The sequence below is a fragment of the Neomonachus schauinslandi genome, chromosome 4 (genome assembly GCF_002201575.2).
Source record: "Neomonachus schauinslandi chromosome 4, ASM220157v2, whole genome shotgun sequence".
Lineage (NCBI taxonomy): Eukaryota > Metazoa > Chordata > Mammalia > Carnivora > Phocidae > Neomonachus > Neomonachus schauinslandi.
In genome coordinates this window covers 122,372,818-122,395,221 of record NC_058406.1, presented here as the reverse complement: position 1 = coordinate 122,395,221, position 22,404 = coordinate 122,372,818, and the positions used below count along the sequence as shown (strand labels likewise).

At 40.5% G+C, this 22,404-nt stretch overlaps 1 protein-coding gene across 2 annotated transcripts in view; it reads left to right on the top strand.

Annotated features, from left to right (window-relative positions):
- PDE7A (phosphodiesterase 7A) overlaps nt 1–18,292 on the top strand; it is a 117,942-nt gene extending 99,650 nt beyond the window's left edge. For both annotated transcript variants that reach the window (XM_021688160.2, XM_044914224.1), the window contains exons 6-13: nt 1,027–1,122; nt 2,917–3,017; nt 8,367–8,498; nt 8,686–8,777; nt 11,336–11,480; nt 12,479–12,575; nt 13,257–13,337; nt 16,485–18,292. In XM_021688160.2, the coding sequence (XP_021543835.1) occupies nt 1,027–1,122; nt 2,917–3,017; nt 8,367–8,498; nt 8,686–8,777; nt 11,336–11,480; nt 12,479–12,575; nt 13,257–13,337; nt 16,485–16,693 (953 nt within the window). In that variant the 3' untranslated portion in view covers nt 16,694–18,292. The remainder of the gene's footprint in view (nt 1–1,026; nt 1,123–2,916; nt 3,018–8,366; nt 8,499–8,685; nt 8,778–11,335; nt 11,481–12,478; nt 12,576–13,256; nt 13,338–16,484) is intronic.
- Nucleotides 18,293–22,404: the final 4,112 nt, after the last annotated feature.

The window sequence follows — 22,404 nt, the reverse complement described above, 5'->3', positions numbered from 1 at the left end:
TGGAGGGAGCCAAGAGAGTCAGACACTCTTTGTTGTTTGAGAGAGAAGAAAATCTAGAGCATGTCCAAGTGCTCATGCTTATTGGAACAATATAGGGAACGACTAAGGAGGGGTATTTTGATTCACTGGGGTGGAGGAGGCATGTGGGGTGTGTTGGTAGGATATCCAAGCAAGGTTTCTGAGAAACTCTGGAGGGGTGGAGGGATTGGCTTTGAAAAGGAAAGGGAACTTGAGGGCTTGTATATTTTCTGTTGAAGTCTGAGCCTGTTGAGAATGAGGGGGTGAATGGGAAGTATGTCAAAAGTTTGAGAAGAATAGAAAAGGCTTGAAAATAGGCATTTGAGGCGGTAAATTAGCCATTTCACTAGAAAAACATAGTAAGACTTCTGTGTAGTGTTGACCATGAACTTAGAATCCTAGAATTCTGCCTAGTTTTGTGACCACTACCCAGCCCCCTTGCAGCTACTCAGATTTCTTGCTACAAGTGTGGGCGAGTCAAGTGGTCCAGTTCAAAGTTTTGATCTTGAAGTCATCGATCCCTCTTCCTACCTTGGTCTCTTGAAGAATAAACACAAACTCCACCTAACACGGTGCAGCTAAGGCAGTTGACTTTGGACATTCTCGTTCAGTTAAAGCACCATGATATAGGGATGGGTAGCTGAAGGTAGTGCAGCCATGTTTTGGGTGCTTTGGGAAGTTGCATTCAACTTAGTGTGGGACAATTTTCAAAGTTTTCTATTGATTGTAATTATTTTGGTGTCTTTCAAAAAATTGATCTATTTGAAAATGCTTATCTTATTTGGTGATAGAAAAACGAAACAAAGCCATTTTTTCCCTTAGAATGGAAAAAAAGAGATGTGATACTTAAAGTTCATAGCTGGTAAAATAAAAGGATATAAATCTTAGATAGACAAAAAGTAGGAAGTTGCACTCTCCATGTTTTATATTCAGAACCCCTATTTGGAAGCACAATGCAATTACTCGAGCCTGTATTTCTTACTGATACCTCTTCTTCTTTCATTTTAGGAAATAGTCTAGTAAGTTTAACCTTTCATTTATTTAGTCTTCATGGATTAATTGAGTACTTCCATTTAGATATGATGAAACTTCGTAGATTTTTAGGTAAGTGATTTCAACCCATTTAACAGTAATAAGATTTAAGCTGTTTAAATTTTCATCAGTTGTATCAGTTAGCTATCGCTCTAAAACAAACTACTCCAAATTTAGTGGCTTGAAATGACACGCATTTATTTAGCTGCTGAGTCTCTGGGGCCGTTGAATGCTGCTTATGGTCCGGCTGAGCTCATTTATGTGCCTGCAGTTGACAGCAGGTGGGCTGCTCCATGGGCCTTGCCTGGGACCTCAGCTGGGACACTCGGCTTCGTGTGGCTCAGCTCTCCATGGTCTCCCATTAAATTAAAAGGAGGCAGAGGAGTTTGGCACCTTAATAAATTCACATTAAAAAACAAAAAAGGAGGAAATACTTATTGTACAACAAGCTGAGCTTGTTCAAGGAGTGGTGGCCAGTCTCCAGGAGAGAGCTGGTGACCCCAGACCCCCGGAACCTGGTGTCAGCACTGCTCTCCTTCACGCCACAACATCCTGTTGGCCAAAGCACATCAGGTGGGGATGAGCTCACCTCTCGGCCAGGAAGCTTTGAAGGTTCAAACCATGGCTGGAGAGCAAGGTGAAGAAATGGGACACTTCTGCAGTCAGTCTCTTAGTTGACTACAGCTTTGTTATAAAGATGACACTGTTTCTGTCCTTTTTAAAAAGTTTGAAAGCTCAAACTTGAAAAAATCAGTTACATTGTGCTTAGGTGTTCTCTTTTTCTGATCCCAGAAATCTCTTTACAGTACACTTTAAAGATTATTTTTAATACGTTTAAACATGCATGGTGATATTTGCTTAGGACTGCTCTGCTAGGAAAAAAGTTGAAGTTTTTCACCAAATAAATACATTAAAAGAAAAGAAGCATGAGGATTATTTCTTACTTTTTTAAAGAAGAAGATATTTTCTTTCCTTTTAAATACCAAACGAAGATAAATTTATTACCTAGGCCCTTGAGAAACTTTTCATGTATATTTATTTATAATTTATGTCTGTAATACTATAGTTATATATTATATAAATTATAAAACACATACAAGAACAGATACTAACAAGAGTAATGAAAAAGTTGTTTGAAAGGTTGGATTAAAGTAAATACAGATTTGCAGTGCTCCTTCCTTCTCACCGGTAAGTCGTAGTTTAGCACTGTGGAATTGGTTCACATTACTTAGTGACCAGTAGATTAGAGTGTTACCTACTAGGGCCACGGCGGGCCTGATGGCAGTGGGGATAGCTCTACCCTAATCCTAGTCTACTTTTTCATGAGAGCATAACAGACACTGAGCAGAGCGTAGGATTAGCAGAAGGTCCAGCCTTACTACTGAAAAACTAATGCCAGATCCGAAACTTACCTCATGGATCATGTTCATATACCCCCAAATGACTGTCCTATTTTACCTTCATATAGATTTTTGTTCACTGATAAATGTCTAGAATCTAAAATAGTACTTGGTCCAATAAGTATGTATTGAATGAATTGTAGTGTTTTTTAGTTAAACTGAGAAACTTTTAAAATTACATTTAAAAGAGGGGAGTTTGGCACAATGATAGATTCACATTTTGAAAGAGAAAAATATTTATTGTTTTGACATGAATACCTTTTGAAAATTTCAAACAAGTCTGCAGTCAAATGGTATTGATTCTTTGGTAAACATGTGACTTATGAGGTGATTATCATCTCTGAATCTGAACAGTTAGCTGATAGCCACATGAAAATTTTAAGTGGAAAACTCATAATCACCATAATTTTTGTACTTGTACATGCTTCTCACCTACAATGAAATCTGGGATCTTTTTTCTTTGCAGTTATGATTCAAGAAGATTACCACAGTCAAAACCCTTACCACAATGCAGTCCATGCTGCAGATGTTACTCAGGCCATGCACTGTTACTTAAAAGAACCTAAGGTAAGGTGCTGGGTGAAAATCCTAAGAAAATTCCTTTTCCTTAAATTAGTGATTTGACTCAAAATGAGAGGCTTCCTTCACAAGAATGAGATCTGGCTGGATCAAGTTTCCCATCGTGGTTATATTTGTAAGTGCAGCAGCTGGAGAACTGGGTGATTGTTGAAAGTGAGGCTGGAGAAGTCCAGGCAAGGTCCAGATCCTAGGCACCCCCTCCCCCCAGGGCTATGTTAAGACACTGGCATTTATACCAAGCTTCTTGTGAGCTCCATGAGGGCTGGATAGCATTAGTCCAGTTCAGTGAATGAATGGGGAGCTACAGAAGAGAAACAGGAGACTTTAGAAAACTATCCTGTGGTGTAAAAATGAATCTGACAAGACCAGGAAAATGGACGCCTGTCAGGAGCTGTTTGATTTCGATGCACTACGAAAGAGCCTGGTGGCCCAAGCTAGGACAAGTAGCCTTGGGGAGGGAGAGAGGTGGGTGGTCTGTAAGGTCTCTTGGGAGTTAGAATGCCCAGGTTATGGTGTCTACATGCATGCGGGGGAGGGAAATAGGGAGAAGAGTCAATGAAGACTGCATGGGGCAGCAGAGTAGAAGGTGGAATTCTGTGAGAGAAAACGTAGAAAAGGGAGCAAGTTTTGGGGGTAAGGCTGGTAGAAATGAGGAGTTCCATTTTGGATATGTGGAATTAAACGTATTTGGGTGATATCCAAATGGAGATGTCGACTAGAGTTGGATCAAAGACTCTGGAGCATAGGAGAGAATCTGTTGGAGATACAGATGCGGGAATCATCAACTGGAGATGGTAACAGAAAGCCACGTTTGCCCGTGGACATTTCTTACCCGAGCGTTCTGAAATTACATTGGCTTACTCTTAGCTCAGCTTCTAAACTCTTCTCCCCTGGGATCTGAATTCTGGCTAGACGTTAGAAGGGAAAGCAGCCTGACTAAACCAGTTTGTGCTAGTTGATGCCAACTTTGAGAATATAGCCATGTGGTTGCTTGTCTTCTGATTTTTCAAGAGATTGTGGAATATGTGAAAATACCCCAATTTTTAAAGTATATATGTCATGACTTTTTTTTAAAGATTTATTTATTTTAGTGTGAATGCGCATGCATGGGGGGGGGAGGGGCGGAGGGAGAGGGAGAGAATATCCCAAGTAGACTCCCCGCTTAGCGTGGAGCCTGACACAGGCGTCTATCCCACAACCCTGAGGTCATGACCTGAGCTGAAATCAAGAGTTGGGCACTTAACCGATTGAGCTACCCAGGTGCCCCCACATCACGACTTTTTTAAAAAAGCAACTTTATTGTGGTGTCATTTATATGCAATAATAAAATGTATACATTTCATGGGTACAGTTTTTTTTTTTTAATTTTAAGATTTATTTATTTGTCAGAGCAAGAGCACAAGCAGGGGAAGTGGCAGGCAGAGGGAGAAACAGGCTCCCTGCAGAGCAAGGAGCCGGATTCGGGACTTGATCCCAGGACCCTGGGGTTATGACCTGAGCCGAAGGCAGATGCTTAACCAACTGAACCACCCAGGCGTCCCTTTTTTTTAATTTTTTTTAAGATTTTATTTATTTATTTGTCAGAGATCATGGGTACAGTTTTGACAAATGTATACTCCCAAGTGCCCCAATCTTTTAATTGAACTTTAGAAAAACTCTGGGCCAAGCTTGAAGCCTCTGTTTGAGAGTTCTTTGGGAGAAATTAGTAAGTAATCACCATACAGTAAATGGAATGGTAAATGGAATGATGAAGGTTAAGTGTCCTGTTCTGTGAGACACAGGAAGTTAATTAACCTAGTGAACATGTCAGTGAAGGCTTCTCCGCTCCTGTCTTCCACTGGCCACACCCAACCAGAATCCAGGGGCGCAGAAGGTAGGGTTCATGCCAGGCTGTGGGCGCTGCAAGAGGGGGCAGAGAACATGCAGGACGGGGAGGTTGTGGATAAAAATGAAGAACAGTCTTACCCATGCGGCTCTGGCAATACTAATTTTTAAACATTTTTTGCCCGTGTAACTCTGATAATTCTTCTTTTAAAAACTTTTCATCGTTAACATACTCAGTGAATTTAATCAGAGCTCCATTGAAGGAGACAGATAAAATCACTGGGCCCTCAGATGCAAGAATTCCCTTCTCCTTTATTGTAGTTTACATTTTAAAACAGAATCCCTCAAAGTTTTAAAAGTGCATTTTAAAAAAAGCCTTAAGATTGTATCTTTTTTACTTCCCAGGCTTTTGTGTGGCATCATGCTTTCAAGTGCTTTCGTTCATTAATTAAGTACATTTTCCTGGTGCTAGGAATCCAGTGGTAAACAGGACAGGAAAGGTCCCAGTGGGGGAAGCAGTCATTAAATAAATGTTGACATATGGGGCGCCTGGGTGGCTCAGTCAGTTAAGCATCTGCTTTCAGCTCAGGTCATGACCCCAGGGTCCTGGGATCGAGGGTCCTGGTCCAGGTCCTGGTCTGCATCAGGCTCTCTGCTCAGCAGGGAGCCTGCTTCTCCTCTGCCTGCCGCTCTCCTTGCTCATGCTCGCTCTCTCTCCCTCCCTCTCTGAAAAATAAATATCTTTAGAATGTTGACATGTATTGTTGTAATTATTGCTATGGAGAAAGTGAAATAGAGGAATGTGCTTTAGATTGACCAGTGGATGGCAAGCATTTATGGCTTTAGGTAGAGTGGTCAGAAAACACCAAAACCTAAAGGGAAAATTTGAGGGGGAGTCAGCCGTAGAAAGATGCAGACACAGAGGGCATCGTAAATAGAAAGGCTTAGATATAGTATTTAGTGAGAAACCTGCCTTCAGTTGTTATGTATGATTTCTGTGTAAGAGCTAATTCCTGGACTGTAGGTGAAAAAAATATTGAAAGCCCCCAAAATTGTCAGAAAGTTATGGAAAAGTTGCTTCTCTCTGTACTTGCATCACCTCTAACTTTAGTGTTTACTTTTTATGTTTTCCTAGCTGAACTTACGTAGGTAACAATTTCGTTCCAGTTGAGCCTATTAGCACTTAATAGCAACAATAAAAACAGTGAGGTTTTTTTATCGAACACAGGAAAACTCACGATTACTAGTTTTCTGTTTGAAAAAGGGCCCTGACGATAGCTTTGCAGATACAGGTGAAGTCTGGCTCATAGACGTCAGATGATTTGCAGTTTCTTCTTCACATGACTTGGTACAGTCCGACATTACCAGATACAGTCACAGGAATGGAAATAACATTTGCCTTTGGTTTTAATTCACTTTTTAAAAAAATTGTATTAATGTCATTGACTTCTTTGTCTTCGTTATAAAGCTCATAAAGTTTTCTTTGTGATGAAAAATTTTTTACAAGCAGAAATGTTACATTTTTATTCAAGAATTTTTTTTTAATGTGGATTTGTTTTCTTTTTTTTTTTTTTAAAGATTTTATTTATTTGACAGGGAGAGACACAGCGAGAGAGGGAACACAAGCAGGGGGAGTGGGAGAGGGAGAAGCAAGCTTCCTGCCAAGCAGGGAGCCTGATGCGGGGCTCGATCCCAGGACCTTGGGATCATGACCTGAGCCGAAGGCAGACGCTTTAACGACTGAGCCACCCAGGCGCCCCATGGATTTGTTTTCAACTTAGAATTTACTTTCCCTTCACAGGACTTTTAAAAAATTCAGTTGCTCCTTCTCATGTTTCTCTTTTTAATGGTCAACTCTTAAATCTACCTGAGATTGTTTGATGTCCTGTGTAATGATACATTAATTTTTTTATTAAGTCTCATTCTGGATTACTATATTCTCCCAGGATAGTACTTGTCTATTTTTCTGCCACTTCCCCTCTGTTTTAGTTACCATAAGAATATGATACCTCTGCATATTGCTTAATAAATTACACGTTCATAAGATGTTCACAGCCATGCCCACACATCTCTGTCAGGGAGGGGAGGTTGTTTTAGATGCAGGCTGCCCACAGAGTATGCCTCCTTTGTATCTTGATTAGTAAGCAGGGCTTTAAACATCTTTTTTTTTTAAATGCTTTTGCATATCCTAAAGAAGAAATCATTTTCTTTACCATCCTCTCCATTCATTGAGCCTCTCCATATAGCAATTATAGGTAATACAAAATAATGCAGATTTTCTGCCTTCAAACAACTTACAGTTTTCCAGGGGATTCAAGCCCTCAGATGGTGATTTTTTTTTTTTTTTTCCAGTCTGAGATGAGTTTGACATAGGGGGTGGAAAAAAGTCCATTCTGGTATAGGAAAAAAAATGTTAGAATTTTTATCTAAATTTTTCAACTTTTACCTCTGTTTTATCATGTGCAATATATATTAATCCAGTATCATAATCAGTAAGTATAACTGTATTGGGGGTATATCGTCAAAATATTTGACTGTTAGGTAGGACACAGGATCACACAAGTGTAGAGAGCATTGCCCTAATGTTAACCGAAATAAAAGTATGCTCTGCAGAGTGTTACTATGGCAAGGACATTGAGGTGTTGTAGGAACACAGATCAGTCATTTGTTTGCTCAGGGGCTGGAGGCAGAGAACAAGGTAGATCTGGTCAGAGGAGTCAGGCCGTAAAAGATGAGTAGAAGTTGGCCAGAAAATGAGAGGTGCTTGATGAAAAGCAGGTGATATACGCAGGTGATCATTTCTTACCATTGACAATTTCAGTTAGTTATTTTATCACTGATAGTTTCAGCCAGGTAATAAACTTACTTCTTGTGATTATTTTATTGTATCAGCTAAGATTAGCAATGAATATTGAAAGTAACATCATAATTGCTAGTTTACAAGATTGCCTTTTCTGAGGTGAATACATTGTGAACACTGTTCTGAATGTATCCATCCATTGGGAGAGGATTTTATTACACACTGGACATAGACTTCTCCATGATTACTCAGCTTCCTTAAACATTAGAACCTCAGAAATAACCTTACATTTTGGATTCCTAATTGACATCCAGTAACCAATTTGTTGACAGGTAAGTACCCTCAGTCATAGGTCTTCTGTCGGTGGTGGCTACAGTAATAACAATAGACAAACCTGTGTTTGTTTTAAACTCATTTCTCAAAAAGGTGGTTTATGTTTTAGCTGTCATCTTAAGTAAGCTTGTTTAAGATGAAACAGTATAAGGACAAGGTCCATGAACTCCACACAGGAAGGGATACCCATCATTATCATGCCTGTCCCCAGTGTCAGGACGAGGACATCACCTGGCAGGCGTCCGGTGGTCTTCATGAGTCTGAAAAACACGGAGGAGGAGGAGACTCGACACTACTATTTGGAGCTAATTCAAAACTACTGTAATGGTACTGAGTTTATTTCGGACATGCCTATAATTAATTCTTTTGTCACACTTCAGCTTGCCAGTTCTGTAACCCCTTGGGATGTCTTGCTGAGCTTAATTGCGGCTGCCACTCACGATCTGGATCATCCAGGTGTTAATCAACCTTTCCTTATTAAAACTAACCATTACTTGGCAACTCTGTACAAGGTTAGTACAATTTTAGCATGCAATTTAATATTCTTGTATTCTGGAAAATGTTTTAATGGAGTCAAAGTCGTAAACAGATTCTCAATGAATGTTAGAATTTTAACCAGATTAATATTACCTACAAATAATTCTTTATGTTCAGGAAGAGGCATACCATTAAATAACTCAGATATGCCCTTTTTTGTAGAATACCTCAGTACTGGAAAATCACCACTGGAGATCTGCAGTGGGATTATTGAGAGAATCTGGTTTATTCTCACATATGCCATCAGAAAGCAGGTAGGCTGGATTAAGACACATTTAATTTGTTACGAACTATGGAGATTAAGTTGGCAAAACAATTTTATAAAGTTTTAAAAATTATTCAGGTGTTCCACAGTTTTCAGTTTTTGTTAAATTTAATGGCTAAATTATTTTACACCTTTATATCAAAATTCTAGTAATTTAAACCTATTCTACAGTATAGACAGTAGTATTTTTTTAGTGAATTTTTATGGCTCACCCCATAGATTTGAGTATTATAAAATTCACTCCAAATACACAGTGGCTCATAGTTTACTACTTATTTATGTAAATAGTATTACATATTTCCATTTTATGCTCATTTGAATAATTCTAGATGTAAAGAAATTCTAGGTATAAAGAAATTAATCATTCTGTATAATAAATACACTCATTCAAGTAAGTTTCAGGAAGTTTTCAAAACTGATAACAAGTAAAAAGGATGCTTTGTAGTTCAGTAGCATAGTCCTGGAGTCACTTCTGGAGCTAGCTATAGGATAAAATAGTGATGGAAAGAACAGGAAATACTAATTTTTTAAGTAAAGACCATTTAATGTTAAGCAGGCCATTTGAAAGCCTAATAAAAAGCATCAGTGCAAATGAGCCCACTATGATGGTGGTTAACAAAATCTCTTATTGATCTACAAACAAAAGCTTTTACTAATGTCTCACTGAGAGAAGATGCACTTAAGAAAACCATGTAAATGGGTGTAAACCATCTAACTCTAGGAAACAAGGTGAGGCATAAAAATGTTTGGGTACTGTAATTTAAGTCACTATCATAGTTCTTTCCATTTTCCCTTTCATAATTTAAAACAACTTTATTTTAAAAACTTAAGTATTTTGTGTAATGACCATGAGAAAAAAGCTGGACTTTATTTTCTATTCTTTTAAATCTTTATTCTCGGATACCATATGGAGTTATGACAATACTTCTGGTAAGTAAAATTGTTTCTTGCCATAGTACAAATATAAAAATTGCTTTATTAAACCATAGTTTTTATATATATAAATTATTTTTTTCTTGATTAAGGCAGATTAAAATGTTTGCTTTATTCCCTTTTTGTCTTGTTTTACATTTGATGATTAACCCTGTTGATAAAAACTGAAAATAAGGAACACTGCGTAATAGCATTCTTTCATGTTTCCTTTATTTAGGGTTTGTTTTATTTAATATCCAATACTGTGAGCCTTTTAAGCTGTTGACAGGTCTTTACTGATCTTTATACGTAGATAATGTTTGCTATGGCCCATTGAGGGGGAAAAAGGCAGGGATATTTTTTTAAGTTTATTTCTCTTACTTGACTTGAAACAGTTTTAAGAATGATATAATGTATTAACACGTTACCTTTTCCTTTCCAGAAAAGTTGGATATTCATTCAGATAATTTTGCTTCTTGAATTTGACCCTGAAAATACAATTTTTTTTTTTTAAAGATTTTATTTATTTATTTGACAGAGAGAGACACAGCGAGAAAGGGAACACAAGCAGGGGGAGTGGGGGAGGGAGAAGCAGGCTTCCCACGGAGCAGGGAGCCTGATGCGGGGCTAGATCCCAGGACCCTGGGATCGTAACCCGAGCTGAAGGCAGATGCTTAACGACTGAGCCACCCAGGCGCCCTGATAAAGTTTAGATAAAATTGTATTTTCAGGGGCGCCTGGGTGGGTCAGTTGGTTAAGCGACTGCCTTCAGCTCAGGTCATGATCCCAGGGTCCTGGGATCGAGTCCCGCATCGGGCTCCCTGCTCTGCGGGGAGCCTGCTTCTCCCTCTCCCACTCCCCCCTTGCTTGTGTTCCCTCTCTCGCTGTGTCTCTCTCTGTCAAATAAATAAATAAAATCTTTAAAATAAATAAATAAACGTTGGGCGCCTGGGTGGCTCAGTTGGTTAAGCGACTGCCTTTGGCTCAGGTCATGATCCTGGAGTCCCGGGATCGAGTCCCGCATCGGGCTACCTGCTCAGCAGGGAGTCTGCTTCTCCCTCTCCCGCTCCCCCCTCTTGTGCTCTTTCTCTCTCTCACTCTCTCTCTCAAATAAATAAATAAAATCTTTAAAAAAAAAAAAGTCTAAAAAAAATTAAATAAACGTTATCAGATTGTTTGGTGGGATTTTATCAATGTATAATCAGGCATCTTAGTCAAAATACCTACAAGAATTAGTTGTTGAATGGGCTGTTCTTCCTCCGTTTGAACCAGCCTTCTGCCTTTCAGATCTCAGACACCAAAAAATAAACCAGAGTTGTTTACCCTCAGCACATCCCAGCAAAGAGTTTTCTAAAATAACATACCAATCTCATATAGATTTTAAGGCAAATAATTCCTCCTTGGTTGGCAAAATAAAAGCACTCTTTTTGGAATGTACACATATTGGTATTTTCCTGTCCTTTGGTTTTGGTTGATTAGTAGGTTTTTTTAAATGCATTCTGTAAAATTCATTTTTTTGTGATAGGTTAAAAGTTGAATGGCAATTAGAGTGTTAAGCTTAAGAAAAAAAAAAATCAAGAAGTAACTATTTAATTTAAAGTCTTGTATTTTCTCTTTATATTTCTCTAATTCCAGGCAACAAATGGAGACTCAGATAGGTGCTTTGATACTAGCCACAGACATCAGTCGCCAAAATGAGTATCTGTCATTGTTTAGGTCCCATTTGGACAGAGGTGACTTATGCCTAGAAGATGCCAGGCATAGGCATTTGGTTTTACAGGTAAAATGGGGCTGGGAAAGATTCTCTTTCTAGATAAATTACATAAGCATTAGAATAAAAATGAAATCTTCTGAGGTAGCTTTCAGAGTGGTCAAATCTTGAGGGAAAGCTGTGGAATCTCCTTCCGTTAGTGAAACACTTTCCAGAAGGTTTATCTCCTCCTTAGGAAAGCACCATTGATGGGACGCCTGGGTGGCTCAGTCATTAAGCGTCTGCCTTCCGCTCAGGTCATGATCCCAGGGTCCGGGGATCAAGCCCTGCATCAGGTGCCCTGCTCAGTGGGGAGTCTGCTTCTCCCTCTGCCTGCAGCTCCCCCTGCTTGTGCACTCGCAGGCACTCTCTCTCTCTCTCAAGTAAATAAAATGTTAAAAAAAAAAAAAGCACCATTACTTTTGTAGTTTTCATACCTGAGATTTCTAACAAAAACAGTTTTCGCGAGATTAGGTTGCTGACCAACAAACAACATTTGAATCAATTCTTGCATCTAAAAATGAGAGAGAGGGGCGCCTGGGTGGCTCAGTCGTTAAGCGTCTGCCTTCGGCTCAGGTCATGATCCCAAGGTCCTGGGATCGAGCCCCACATCAGGCTCCCTGCTCCGCGGGAAGCCTGCTTCTCTCTCTCCCATTCCCCCTGCTTGTGTTCCCTCTCTCGCTGTCTCTCTCTCTGTCAAATAAATAAAAATTTAAAAAAATAAATAAATAAAAATGAGAGAGAATCAGATGATTTCTTTGTAGCTTTATGTTTAGTCCAGTCCTCCTGCTTGGCTCTTGGGTATTAATAACGTGTCATTAGATGAGCAGTCTTTAAGCATTCCTGCAGAAATAATTGATAGCCCTAACAGCGTCATGAAATGAATATAAAAGACAATGAATTTTCTATTGCAGTATTTTCTTTTTCTTTATTAAGATGTTGTTTTTCCCATGATTAAAGCATGTTGAAGTTTGTGCAATTGAAATTTTACTTTTTTCTTAAAAGAATTTTAATATTTTGCTTGCTAGATGGCTTTGAAATGTGCTGATATTTGTAACCCGTGTCGGACCTGGGAATTAAGTAAGCAGTGGAGTGAAAAAGTAACAGAGGAATTCTTCCATCAAGGCAAGTTACAGTTTCGAGTGATAGTCTTTTCAGTTCCGTTTTTAGCATCACATGGATAAACTAACTCAGACATTTACAGGAGTCCAGCAAGAGATGCTTGGTATTTTTAGTGACAATTCATAGTAGATGTACATAGAACAAATAGTGTAGAAATTGAGCATCTGTTTTGGAAATTAGCAGTTTGCTTTTGAAATGATCAGATGTGAATATATGTATGCATTTATAAATAGACGTAGATCTGGTTGGAAATTTTGCTCTGCAGAAAGATTTCCTGACCTTGTTCCATCTTTGTTCCATGTGGAATGTATGGCCGTATGAACGTGCAGGATATTTTTAGTGATTTCAAGCCAGGAACTGAGGATCTTCATTTCATGTACCTTCCTTTTAGAAATCTTAAGTTTTAAATTAAAATGCTGACAGAATTACAGTCTTGGGGTAACACCTAGTGAAATTTTTCATCTTCTCCATTTAAAATAGGATATCAGCTTGGCAACCTTTTCCCTCTGTGAATAACTTAAAAATTTAAAAAAGAACTAATTTAGAATTCATCCTCTCAGGAGGATTAAGTATGTCGTGTTTTTCCTAAGGAATGTACAGGTAAGACAAAGACTTTAATTATATACTTAAGCAGTAGGTGTGTTCCACATTAATAATTCTGTTTTGTTTTTTTTTTAATTTTAGGAGATATAGAAAAGAAGTATCATTTGGGTGTGAGTCCACTTTGTGATCGTCAGACTGAATCTATTGCCAACATCCAGATTGGTAACTATGCATACTTAGATATAGCTGGTTAGAAAAATGCCGCTGACTTTAATTTTGTCAAGAAGAGATATACATTTGAAACATGCAATATTAAAATTGTGCTCATTTTTAGTTTTTAATTGAAGACATTTTACCAGTTTTTCCTGTTTTTGGCTCTTACAATTTGCTGTCATTTGATCTTAGGTCCTAAAAACCATGATTTTTGCAAAGTAGGTAGCAGTAACTTTGTGTGTGTTCTAACCCCAGAAGAATACATGGTTTGCCCATGTGGAAGCTTCTTCTGCCCGAGTCTGGCATTGCCGTTCTGAAGTGAGCAAGCAGGATGATAGTGTGAAGACCAGTTTCCACCACTGCTTCCTTGTGTCTTGTAGCTCTGCTGTTGGCTCATTCTGCAGCCTCCCGCACACGCCCCTGCTCCCCAGCAGCTGCCCCTCACGCACCCACAGCAGCTTGGGACTCGGCCCTGTTCCCCAAATCCGTGACGCCCCCTTCACTCTTTCCGCCTCGCCATCCTTCCCACCTGTCTGCTGGACTCGTTTTTCTGGAAGAGCCACCCCCTCCAGAAGCCACGTTCCACTCTCTGCAGGCAGAGCTGTTCCCTTCCCAGGCCTCGGGGCACCAGATCATGTCTCTCCTGGCTCCCAGGCCCTGGCCCTGGAGGCAGGGGGCACTTGAGAACCGTTAGTTACGCTGTGATGGAAAACACGGCGCGGGGGGGATGTGCTGTGACTGCAGCAAGAGCAGAGGAGGGGGCGGTGGGGTTTTGAGTGTAAAGTAGGAGGACAGTGTGCGGAGGGACAGGTCAGCAAGGTATTGAGGGACGAGTATGGTTTTGGTAGCTGGTGTTGAGTAGGGCCTTGGAGCATTAGGGAACGTAAAGAAGTGTGGACACAAACTTCTGAATTTCTAGGAACTTTATCTTTCTGAAGATAACGTGCTTCTGTGGCATAATACTTTGAAGAGAGGCCTGTGCCGTCGGGTGAGAAATTCAGAAATGGAATGTTCACACTGTACCTGCCGAGGATGGTCACGTGGAAGACAGCGGGAAGTAAGGGACTTGAGCACAGAGGTCGAGGCAGGGAAGCCGAAGAGCCGGGCCCGGGAGAATGCAGGGCTGCCGGCGCCCGGAGAGCCAGGGAGCCAGGGAGCCGAGGAGCTTCACCGCGGGCGACGCGTTCTTTGGGGAGGATGAGAAGACAGTTGAGAAGCAGGTCTGTTGTGCCTGGAATCTCAAGTAGAAAAGTCTTGAAAGGCAAAGACCAAGTGAAACGTGGGCAAAGGGGATTGAATCGAAGATAGGAGAGTGGGTAGCGGCGTCTCCGGAGCTTACTTTCACGTTCTTTGCCCGAGGAAATGACCCCCTCAGTGAGGGAACTTAACAACGAGGTTTTTTAAAATTGCGTTTTTTGAAAGGGAAAAGAAGCCGGATCCCTTAAACTCTTCATTTCCACCTATAGATCTTGTCCGTGTTGGACAGTCCTAGGTAAGGTTACCTGAAGGACAAAGATTTTACGGAAAATGATGTTGTAAAAGTTGACGTCTGCTGACTCCTCACAACCACCCTAGGACAGAAGTACCGCTAGTAGCCTCTTGTTCAGATAGTTTGCTCAGTTGATACAGTTAAACAGATACTGGTCTTTGTGACATCAAATCCCAGGTAAAAAAAAGCCTTGGAAAGATTAGATTGCTAGGGTAAATCATAGGACTACAAGTACTGTGATTACTCAGAGCCAGCATAGGGTCAGTAAGTAGAAGTCATGTTTAATTAATGCAGTTTCCTTCTTCGATAGGAGTACTAGTTTTGTTAAACAAGAAAAGGTCATGTCCTGGCTGAGTAAGGCATCTGACACGGTGTCCTGTAGTGTGTGTGGCGGTTAAGAGAGGCCCGTGGGCTAGAACAGCAAGGGGGCTCCCAGGCAGCTGACGAGCGCCCCGCCTTCCGAGAGGGCGCTGCGGGGCTCTGTGTCCAGGACCCCGGCCCGTTCATTTTTACCAGGTACTTAAGAGCTAAAAGAAGATTAACCTAGAGCCAGAAGTAATACTTCTGGATTGTTGGATGTTACAGGCAAGATCCAGAAGCTCTCAACCAGTTGGAATAAGGGGTGAATCAAATAAGATGAAACTCATGTACAACCCTGATAATAAGGTTCTGCATTTGGGTATAAAACTCCAGGCGCTCATGACTTCACTCCGGCACCTAGAAAAGACAGGGCTTTGGGTGACGGTTCAGCCAGACACTGTGGTGTGAGGACAGCTCCCAAAAAGCTGCTGCTTTGACTGCGGGGATGACATTTCTCTCTTACCTCTTTCTCTTCGCCAGAGCACAACTCCTTGAGGGCACATCTTGTCTGTCTATTCACTGCTCTATTCCTGGCCGCCCTACCGCAGTGCCTGGCAGTCGGTTCTCAGTTAGTATGTGCGGAGGGAACGGAAGAAGGCCTTATTTCCAGTAGTAACTACTAGTTCAGATACCACAGTTTGTACACTTGTCTAATTAAAAGTAGTAGGTGCTAATTGCTTTAATTCCAGATTTTTTTGTTGCCTAAACGTAACCTATGTTGTCTGCGGTCCACATGGTCTTTTGCTGAAAAGAAAAAGTTCTGGAGGTGAAGGAAATTTTAAAACTATTCCATAGCAGGGATAGAATTTGCATTTTGTCAGGAGTTTTGGCTCCCCAAATTCTGACTTAAATGAAGTGGCCAGTTGTAAGCATGACCAGGTGTGAAGATTGCCACCCCTGAGGGGGTAAAGCGGAGCAGGCCGCACCCATGCCACCTTGGTTCCCGCCTCATCAGCCACAGGCCTGGGAGAGACCCCCTTTGCCTCCAGCTGTCCCCCTGGAACGGCCTGTCCTGCTTTCCGCAGAGCTGAGAGGGCCACTGAGTGTTTGCTCAAATAGGATGTGGTCGTGCAGCTGAGAGGAATCGTCAGAAAAGATTTGATGTGTTTGTCAACTCACCTTTACTTCAGGTTCCATCGAGTTACTTAATAGGTTCTTGGGAGGTTAGGTAAATTTACACACACACACACACACATGCTGAAAACTTAGTGTTGAATTAGGACTTACGAGAATAAACACTGGCGAGATGTTTTGAAGATAGAGTTTCAGGATCTATGTTAATGCCCCTTTTCTCTTACTTTCTCAAGGTTTCATGACTTACCTAGCGGAGCCCTTATTCACGGAATGGGCCAGGTTTTCCAATACCAGGCTCTCGCAGACAATGCTCGGACATATGGGGCTGAACAAAGCCAGTTGGAAGGGGCTGCAGAGGGAACAGTCCACCAGTGAGGACACGGATGCTGTGTTCGAGGAGTTGAACTCACAGTTATTACCTCAGGAAAATCGGTTATCGTAGCCCCCAGAAGCAGTGGGACAGACTGCCTCCTGCCGGATTTTAGAAATGTGAAATGGGGTCTCGAGGTGAGAGGACATTCTCTTGGCCTGCCAAGGTTTCCGAAGGAACGAGGCCAGCGTTATTTATTCCCAAGGCGTCCTCTCTCGGATCATGTGACCCCACTTTTTTAATTCTAAGACCTGACCATACAGCAATATGCATTTGGCTTTCGTGTGAAACCTTGAATATGCAAAGCCCAGCAGGAGCGAACCGGAAAGGAGTAACAGGAAGTTTTGCGGTGTGCCACGAGTCTTTTAAAAGCATTTGTTCCTCGAACCACGAAACTTGAACTGTATCTTTCAGCAGAGATCTCTTGGAATTTGAGCAGTCTGATGCAACATTGTGTGTCTGTACCTTCCCCCAAGTTCTCTCTGAGAAAATGGAAATGTGAAGTGCCCAGCCTCTGCTGCCTCCTGCAAGACTCGATGTTTACAAATCAACTCTGAAATACTGGTTCTAAATTGCCTTGGAGCAGGATTGTGAAGGAACCACTAAGAATTTCAAAGATCAAACTGAAACTGCAGCTCTTTCCCCCTGGTTTGCCTTTTTTTCTTCTTTGGATGCCACCAAAGCCTCCCATTTGCTATAGTTTTATTTTGCGCACTGGAAACTGAGCATTTTTCATAGAGTACCACCAAGCTTTCCCTTCAGTGCTGTTTGGCAATGCAATTTTTTTTAACTATTTAGTTTTTAATTTGGGGCGGGAGGGGAAGAACACCAATGTCCTAGCTGTGTTATGATTCTGCAGTGAAGACATTGCATGTTGTTTTCACTACGGTACACTTGACCTGCACATGCAAGAAAAAGGTGGAATGTTTAAAACACCATAATCAGCTCAGGGTATTTGCCAATCTGAAATAAAGTGGGATGGGGAAGTGTGTCCTTCAGAGCAAGGGTACTAAAGTCCCTTTCGCTGCAGTGAGTGAGAGGTATGTTGTGTGTGAATGTGTGGACGTGTGTTCGCGTGCATGTTTGTGCATGTGTGACTGTGCATGTGTTATATTTATCCATGTGGGAAAGGGTCTGAAATGTAAGCTTTTATTTATTATTTTAGAATGTGACACAGGGCGCAGCCACACGGGGGGGGGGGGGAGGTGAGCCGTAACAGACTGCTCCAGTTGCCTTAAACTATGCACAAAGCTAAGTGACCAAACTTCTTGTTTTGATTTGAAAAAAGTGCATTGTTTTCTTGTCCCTCCCTTTGATGAAACGTTACCCTTTGATGGGCCTTTTGATGTGAACAGATGTTTTCTAGGACAAAATCTAAGGACTAATTTTAAACTTCAAACATTCCACTTTTGTAATTTGTTTTAAATTGTTTTATGTATAGTAAGCACAACTGTAATCTAGTTTTAAGAGAAACCGGTGCTTTCTTTTAGTTCAATTGTATTTCCCTTGTTACTGTAAAAGACTGTTTATCGATTATGTTTACAGTGTTGCAACAGCCATTTCCTTCGGAGAAAGCTTGAGTGTAAAGCCGTTTGTCAAAGGCTTTGCCATACTCATTTTAATATGTGCCTGTTGCTGTTAACTTTTGATGAATAAAAACCTATCTTTTCACATATTTATCTTTGATATTTACCTTACAACTCAGTCTTTTGGAAATCATAACGCTAAACTGTCAGAAGTCAGAGACTTAGCTTCCTGGTTCTAGCACTCACTCCGCGGGTATTTATTTCGGCAGAGCTGGGTGCAGGCACAGTCCTTTGGGGTTATGCTCCGCTACCTGCAGCGCACGCCGGAGCGAGCGGCCCCGGTTGGGTAGTTGGCTCCGAGTTCTGACTAATACTAATAGTAGAAGTCAGCTGTGAGCTCGGGTCTTTTGACTCCACAGCCTGATTGTGCCCACAGCTGGGAATTGCATAAGACATCAGCGCCTCTTGCCAGGACGAAAATACTAGTTCTCCTGGCCTTTTTAAAGTAGAGTAGTAAGACACGGCCGCTTCTTTCGGCTTGATTGATATCAGTGTAAGACGGGCACCACTGGGCCTCTCCTGTGTCTTCCCAACTCCAATTCGCTAGCAAGGATATAGTACAAACTTTAAAATCAAACATACTGTCATTATCTGCATAGAAGAGTGATGTCCATTAGGAATATCATGTGAGCCATGTAAGTGAATTATCAATTTTCTACTAGCCACATTTTAAAAAGGAAAAACAGATGGAATTATTTTATTAACATTTATTCCAATATATCCAAAATATTGTATCAATTCAATATGTAGTCATTATCTTAGAAAAAACAATTGTTGAGATGTTTTACATTCTTTTGCGGGGGTACAGAGTCTTTGAAATCTGGTGTGTATTTTACACTTACAGCACATCTTGGTTCAGACTAGCCACAGTTCAAGTGCTCGATACCCACGTGTGGCTAGTGGCTACCGTACTGGAGAGCTTGGGTACAGAAGTCTGATGGTAGTCGAGTGGACTGTACCTGGGGAAGGTCAGTGGCCACTTAGGTGGCACCATCCTGGCAAATCTGATGCATCTAGTCTGATGAGATCTTTACAGATCTAGTATGTCAGCACATGGAAAGTGGAACTATCTCATAGGAAACTCACATTAACCAAGCTCACAGTAACTGGTATTTTTTAAAAATGTTAGAATTTTTTTTTTAATTTACAATGGAAATATAACTATCAATCATTCTCTCCCTTTAGGCAAATCTTCTTGGGAAGTCAAATTATGATCAGCGGTTACTTGGTGAGCATGGATTCTGAGCAAGGGAAGCAAGTTGCCTCATGCATCCATCTCCCTATGGGGATATACCTGCTGATACTCATGTTTGTGGACCAGGGTACGCTCTTCCCTTGGATGATGCTAGAGATTCTCTGCCAGTAGTTGCTTCTCCACATCAGCCTCTGGTTGGCACATCCAGTAGAGATCTGTCAGTACCTTCAGCTTTGTCTCAGTTGAGCCTGCCTCGGCTCCATCTGCCGGCGTGTGATTGCTTCTGCTCTGATCCATTATGTGTTTCTTACTGTTTGATAGTCAAAGGGTTATCTTCTTATTTCCATTCTTGAGAGAGACACCTCAGTGTTGCTCCCATTTCCTGCCTACACATAATAAACCCACTAAGAAATTATGTTTTGTTACTTACACGTGGAGGTCACAGTCTACAGTCCTGCTCTTAAATATAACCTATATTCCTTGAACATTGATTTTCTAGAAGAAATTTGAGGAAACTGTTGTTCAATAATTTAGAAGATTACACTTAATATAAGTAAATGTTATGGGACAGAATTAAAATTCACATGAATTTTTAAAATGGGAGACTTCAAAGAATTGTTGAGCATGTAGCAGCCTTTTGGGGCTCTAGGCCCAACACTCCAGTAGTGCGGGGGGCATCTCCTCTGCCCTGGGGCTAAAGGTCCATGGAGAGAAAATTTTGGCACAAGCCTTATTAGCTTAATGAAAAAAACAAAACAAAACCTCTGGTACTTGGTCATTATTTGTATTCTGTAAATGTGATGGTTTATAATGATCCTCTCTGTATAAAAGCAGCAAATATTTTATGTCCTTTTAAACCTGGGAAATATATTTGTGCCTGAGGTACAGGTTAGAGGTGCTAGTAATTCTTTGAAGATTCCTATAATGGTTTCTTTTTCCAAAATGCTTTCCTGGCTCTTTAAGCTTTCAGTTTTCTTAAAGCTCTCAAACTTTCACACCAGAGGTTTACAGTGTTTTCATGTGAACTTTTTTTAATGTATAAATATAAAATCCTCTCCCAATCAGTATCTCCTGCTTGACAAAATACACAATGAAAGACAGCTAATACGCATTCACTAATGTTTTTTAAATAAATGTGCAAGAGTTCGTCTGAGCCATTCCTTGCTTGCTAAGGATCCGCAGACAACCTGTGTCTTTTGGAAGGCCCCCAAGGGTCCATGGTCTGTAGGTGGAGTGACCACTACTTGGAGGTGAGCTGACAGGGAGCACAGAGCAGGTGTCATCCACCTTCTAGCCTCTCGTGCTTAGCACAGGGCTAGTGTAAATTGGGCCATCAATAAATGTTTCGTTGAACAAACTAATTTGGTATTAATGTGTTTCCTCTTTAGCCATCAGTCTAACATTGAGCAGTTATATCGAAACTGGTCTGTCTGTGCTGAGTCATGTGGTCAGCAACATCTGGGTTCCTGTTGTGTGCAGAGAGCACTGCACTGGATGTAATAAAGGTATTAAAAATTACAAAATCCTGGTCTCTGTTCTCAAAATGTTTGGGTGACAAAACGATGTGTGAAAAGCATTCTATAATATGGCAGTTTCTGTGCAAAATACTGGGGTGTGGTTTAGGAGAATGATTTAGTTTGGTGAATGATGAAAATGACACCATTTCTAGTAATTCTTGAATTTTTTTAACATCCATGACTGGTAAAATCATCTAGCCTTCAAATTTGATTCTAATATACATTCTCCACATCTTCACCAACACTTGTTGATGATAGTCAATCTGACAGGTATGAAGTGATACTGTGGTTTCAATTTGATGACAGTGAGCATCATTTCATGTACCTCTTGGCCATCTGTATGTCGTCTTTGGAAAAATATCCAAGTCCTCTGCCCATTTTTTTAATCGGGTTGTTTTTTTTGATACAAGTTGTGTAAGTTCTTCATACATTTTGGATATTAACCCCTTATCAGATGTATGATGTGCAAGTATCATCTCCCACTAAGTGGGCTGCCTTTTCATTTTGTTGATGGGTTTCCTTTGCTGTGCAGAACTTGTAGTTTGATATGATCCTGCTTGTTATTTTAGCTTTTATTGCCCTTGCCTGAGGAGAGTGGTCCAAAAACCTATTTCTAAGACCAGTGTCAAAGACCTTACTGCCTATCGTTTCTTCTAGGAGGTTATGGTTTTAGGTCTCATATTCAAGTCTTTAATCCATTTGAATTTATTTTTGTATACAGTATAAGATAGTGATCCAGTTTTCCCAATACCATTTATTGAGATGTTGTACATCCTTGGCTCCTTTGTCATAGATTAATTGAGCATATATGTCTGGATTCATTCCTGGGCTTTTTATTCTGTTCCATTAATCTATACATCTGTTTTTATGCCAGTATCATACTGTTTTAATTACTAGAGTTTTATAATAAGTTTTGAAATCAGCACAGTGCCTCCAGCTTTCTTGTTTCTCAAGATTGCTTTGGCTATTGGAGGGTCTTTTGTGATTCCATACAAATCTTAGGATGATTTGTTCTAGTTCTGTAAAAAAAAAAAACAAAAATGCAGTTGGTATTTTGTTAGGGATTGCATTGAATCTATAGATTGCTTTGGGTAGTATGAGCGTTTTAACAGTATCAGTTCTTCCACGAGCATGGTATTTGTCATCTTCAGTTTCTTTCATCAGTGTCTTACAGTTTTCACAGCATAGGTGTCACTTCCTTAAATTTATTCCCTGGTATTTTCTTCTTTTTGATGCAATTATAGATGGGATTATTTTCTCAACTTTTTTCCTAATAGCTCCTTATTAGTGTATAGAACTACAACTGATTTCTATATGTTAATTTTGTATACGGTTTTTTTTTTTTTTAAGACTTATTTAGCGGGGAGGGACAGAAGGAGAGGGAGAGAATCTCAAGCAGGCTCCCCGCTGAGTGTGGAGCCTGATGCGGGGCTCAGTCCCACAAACCTGAGATCGTGATCTGAGCTGAAATCAAGAGTTGGATGC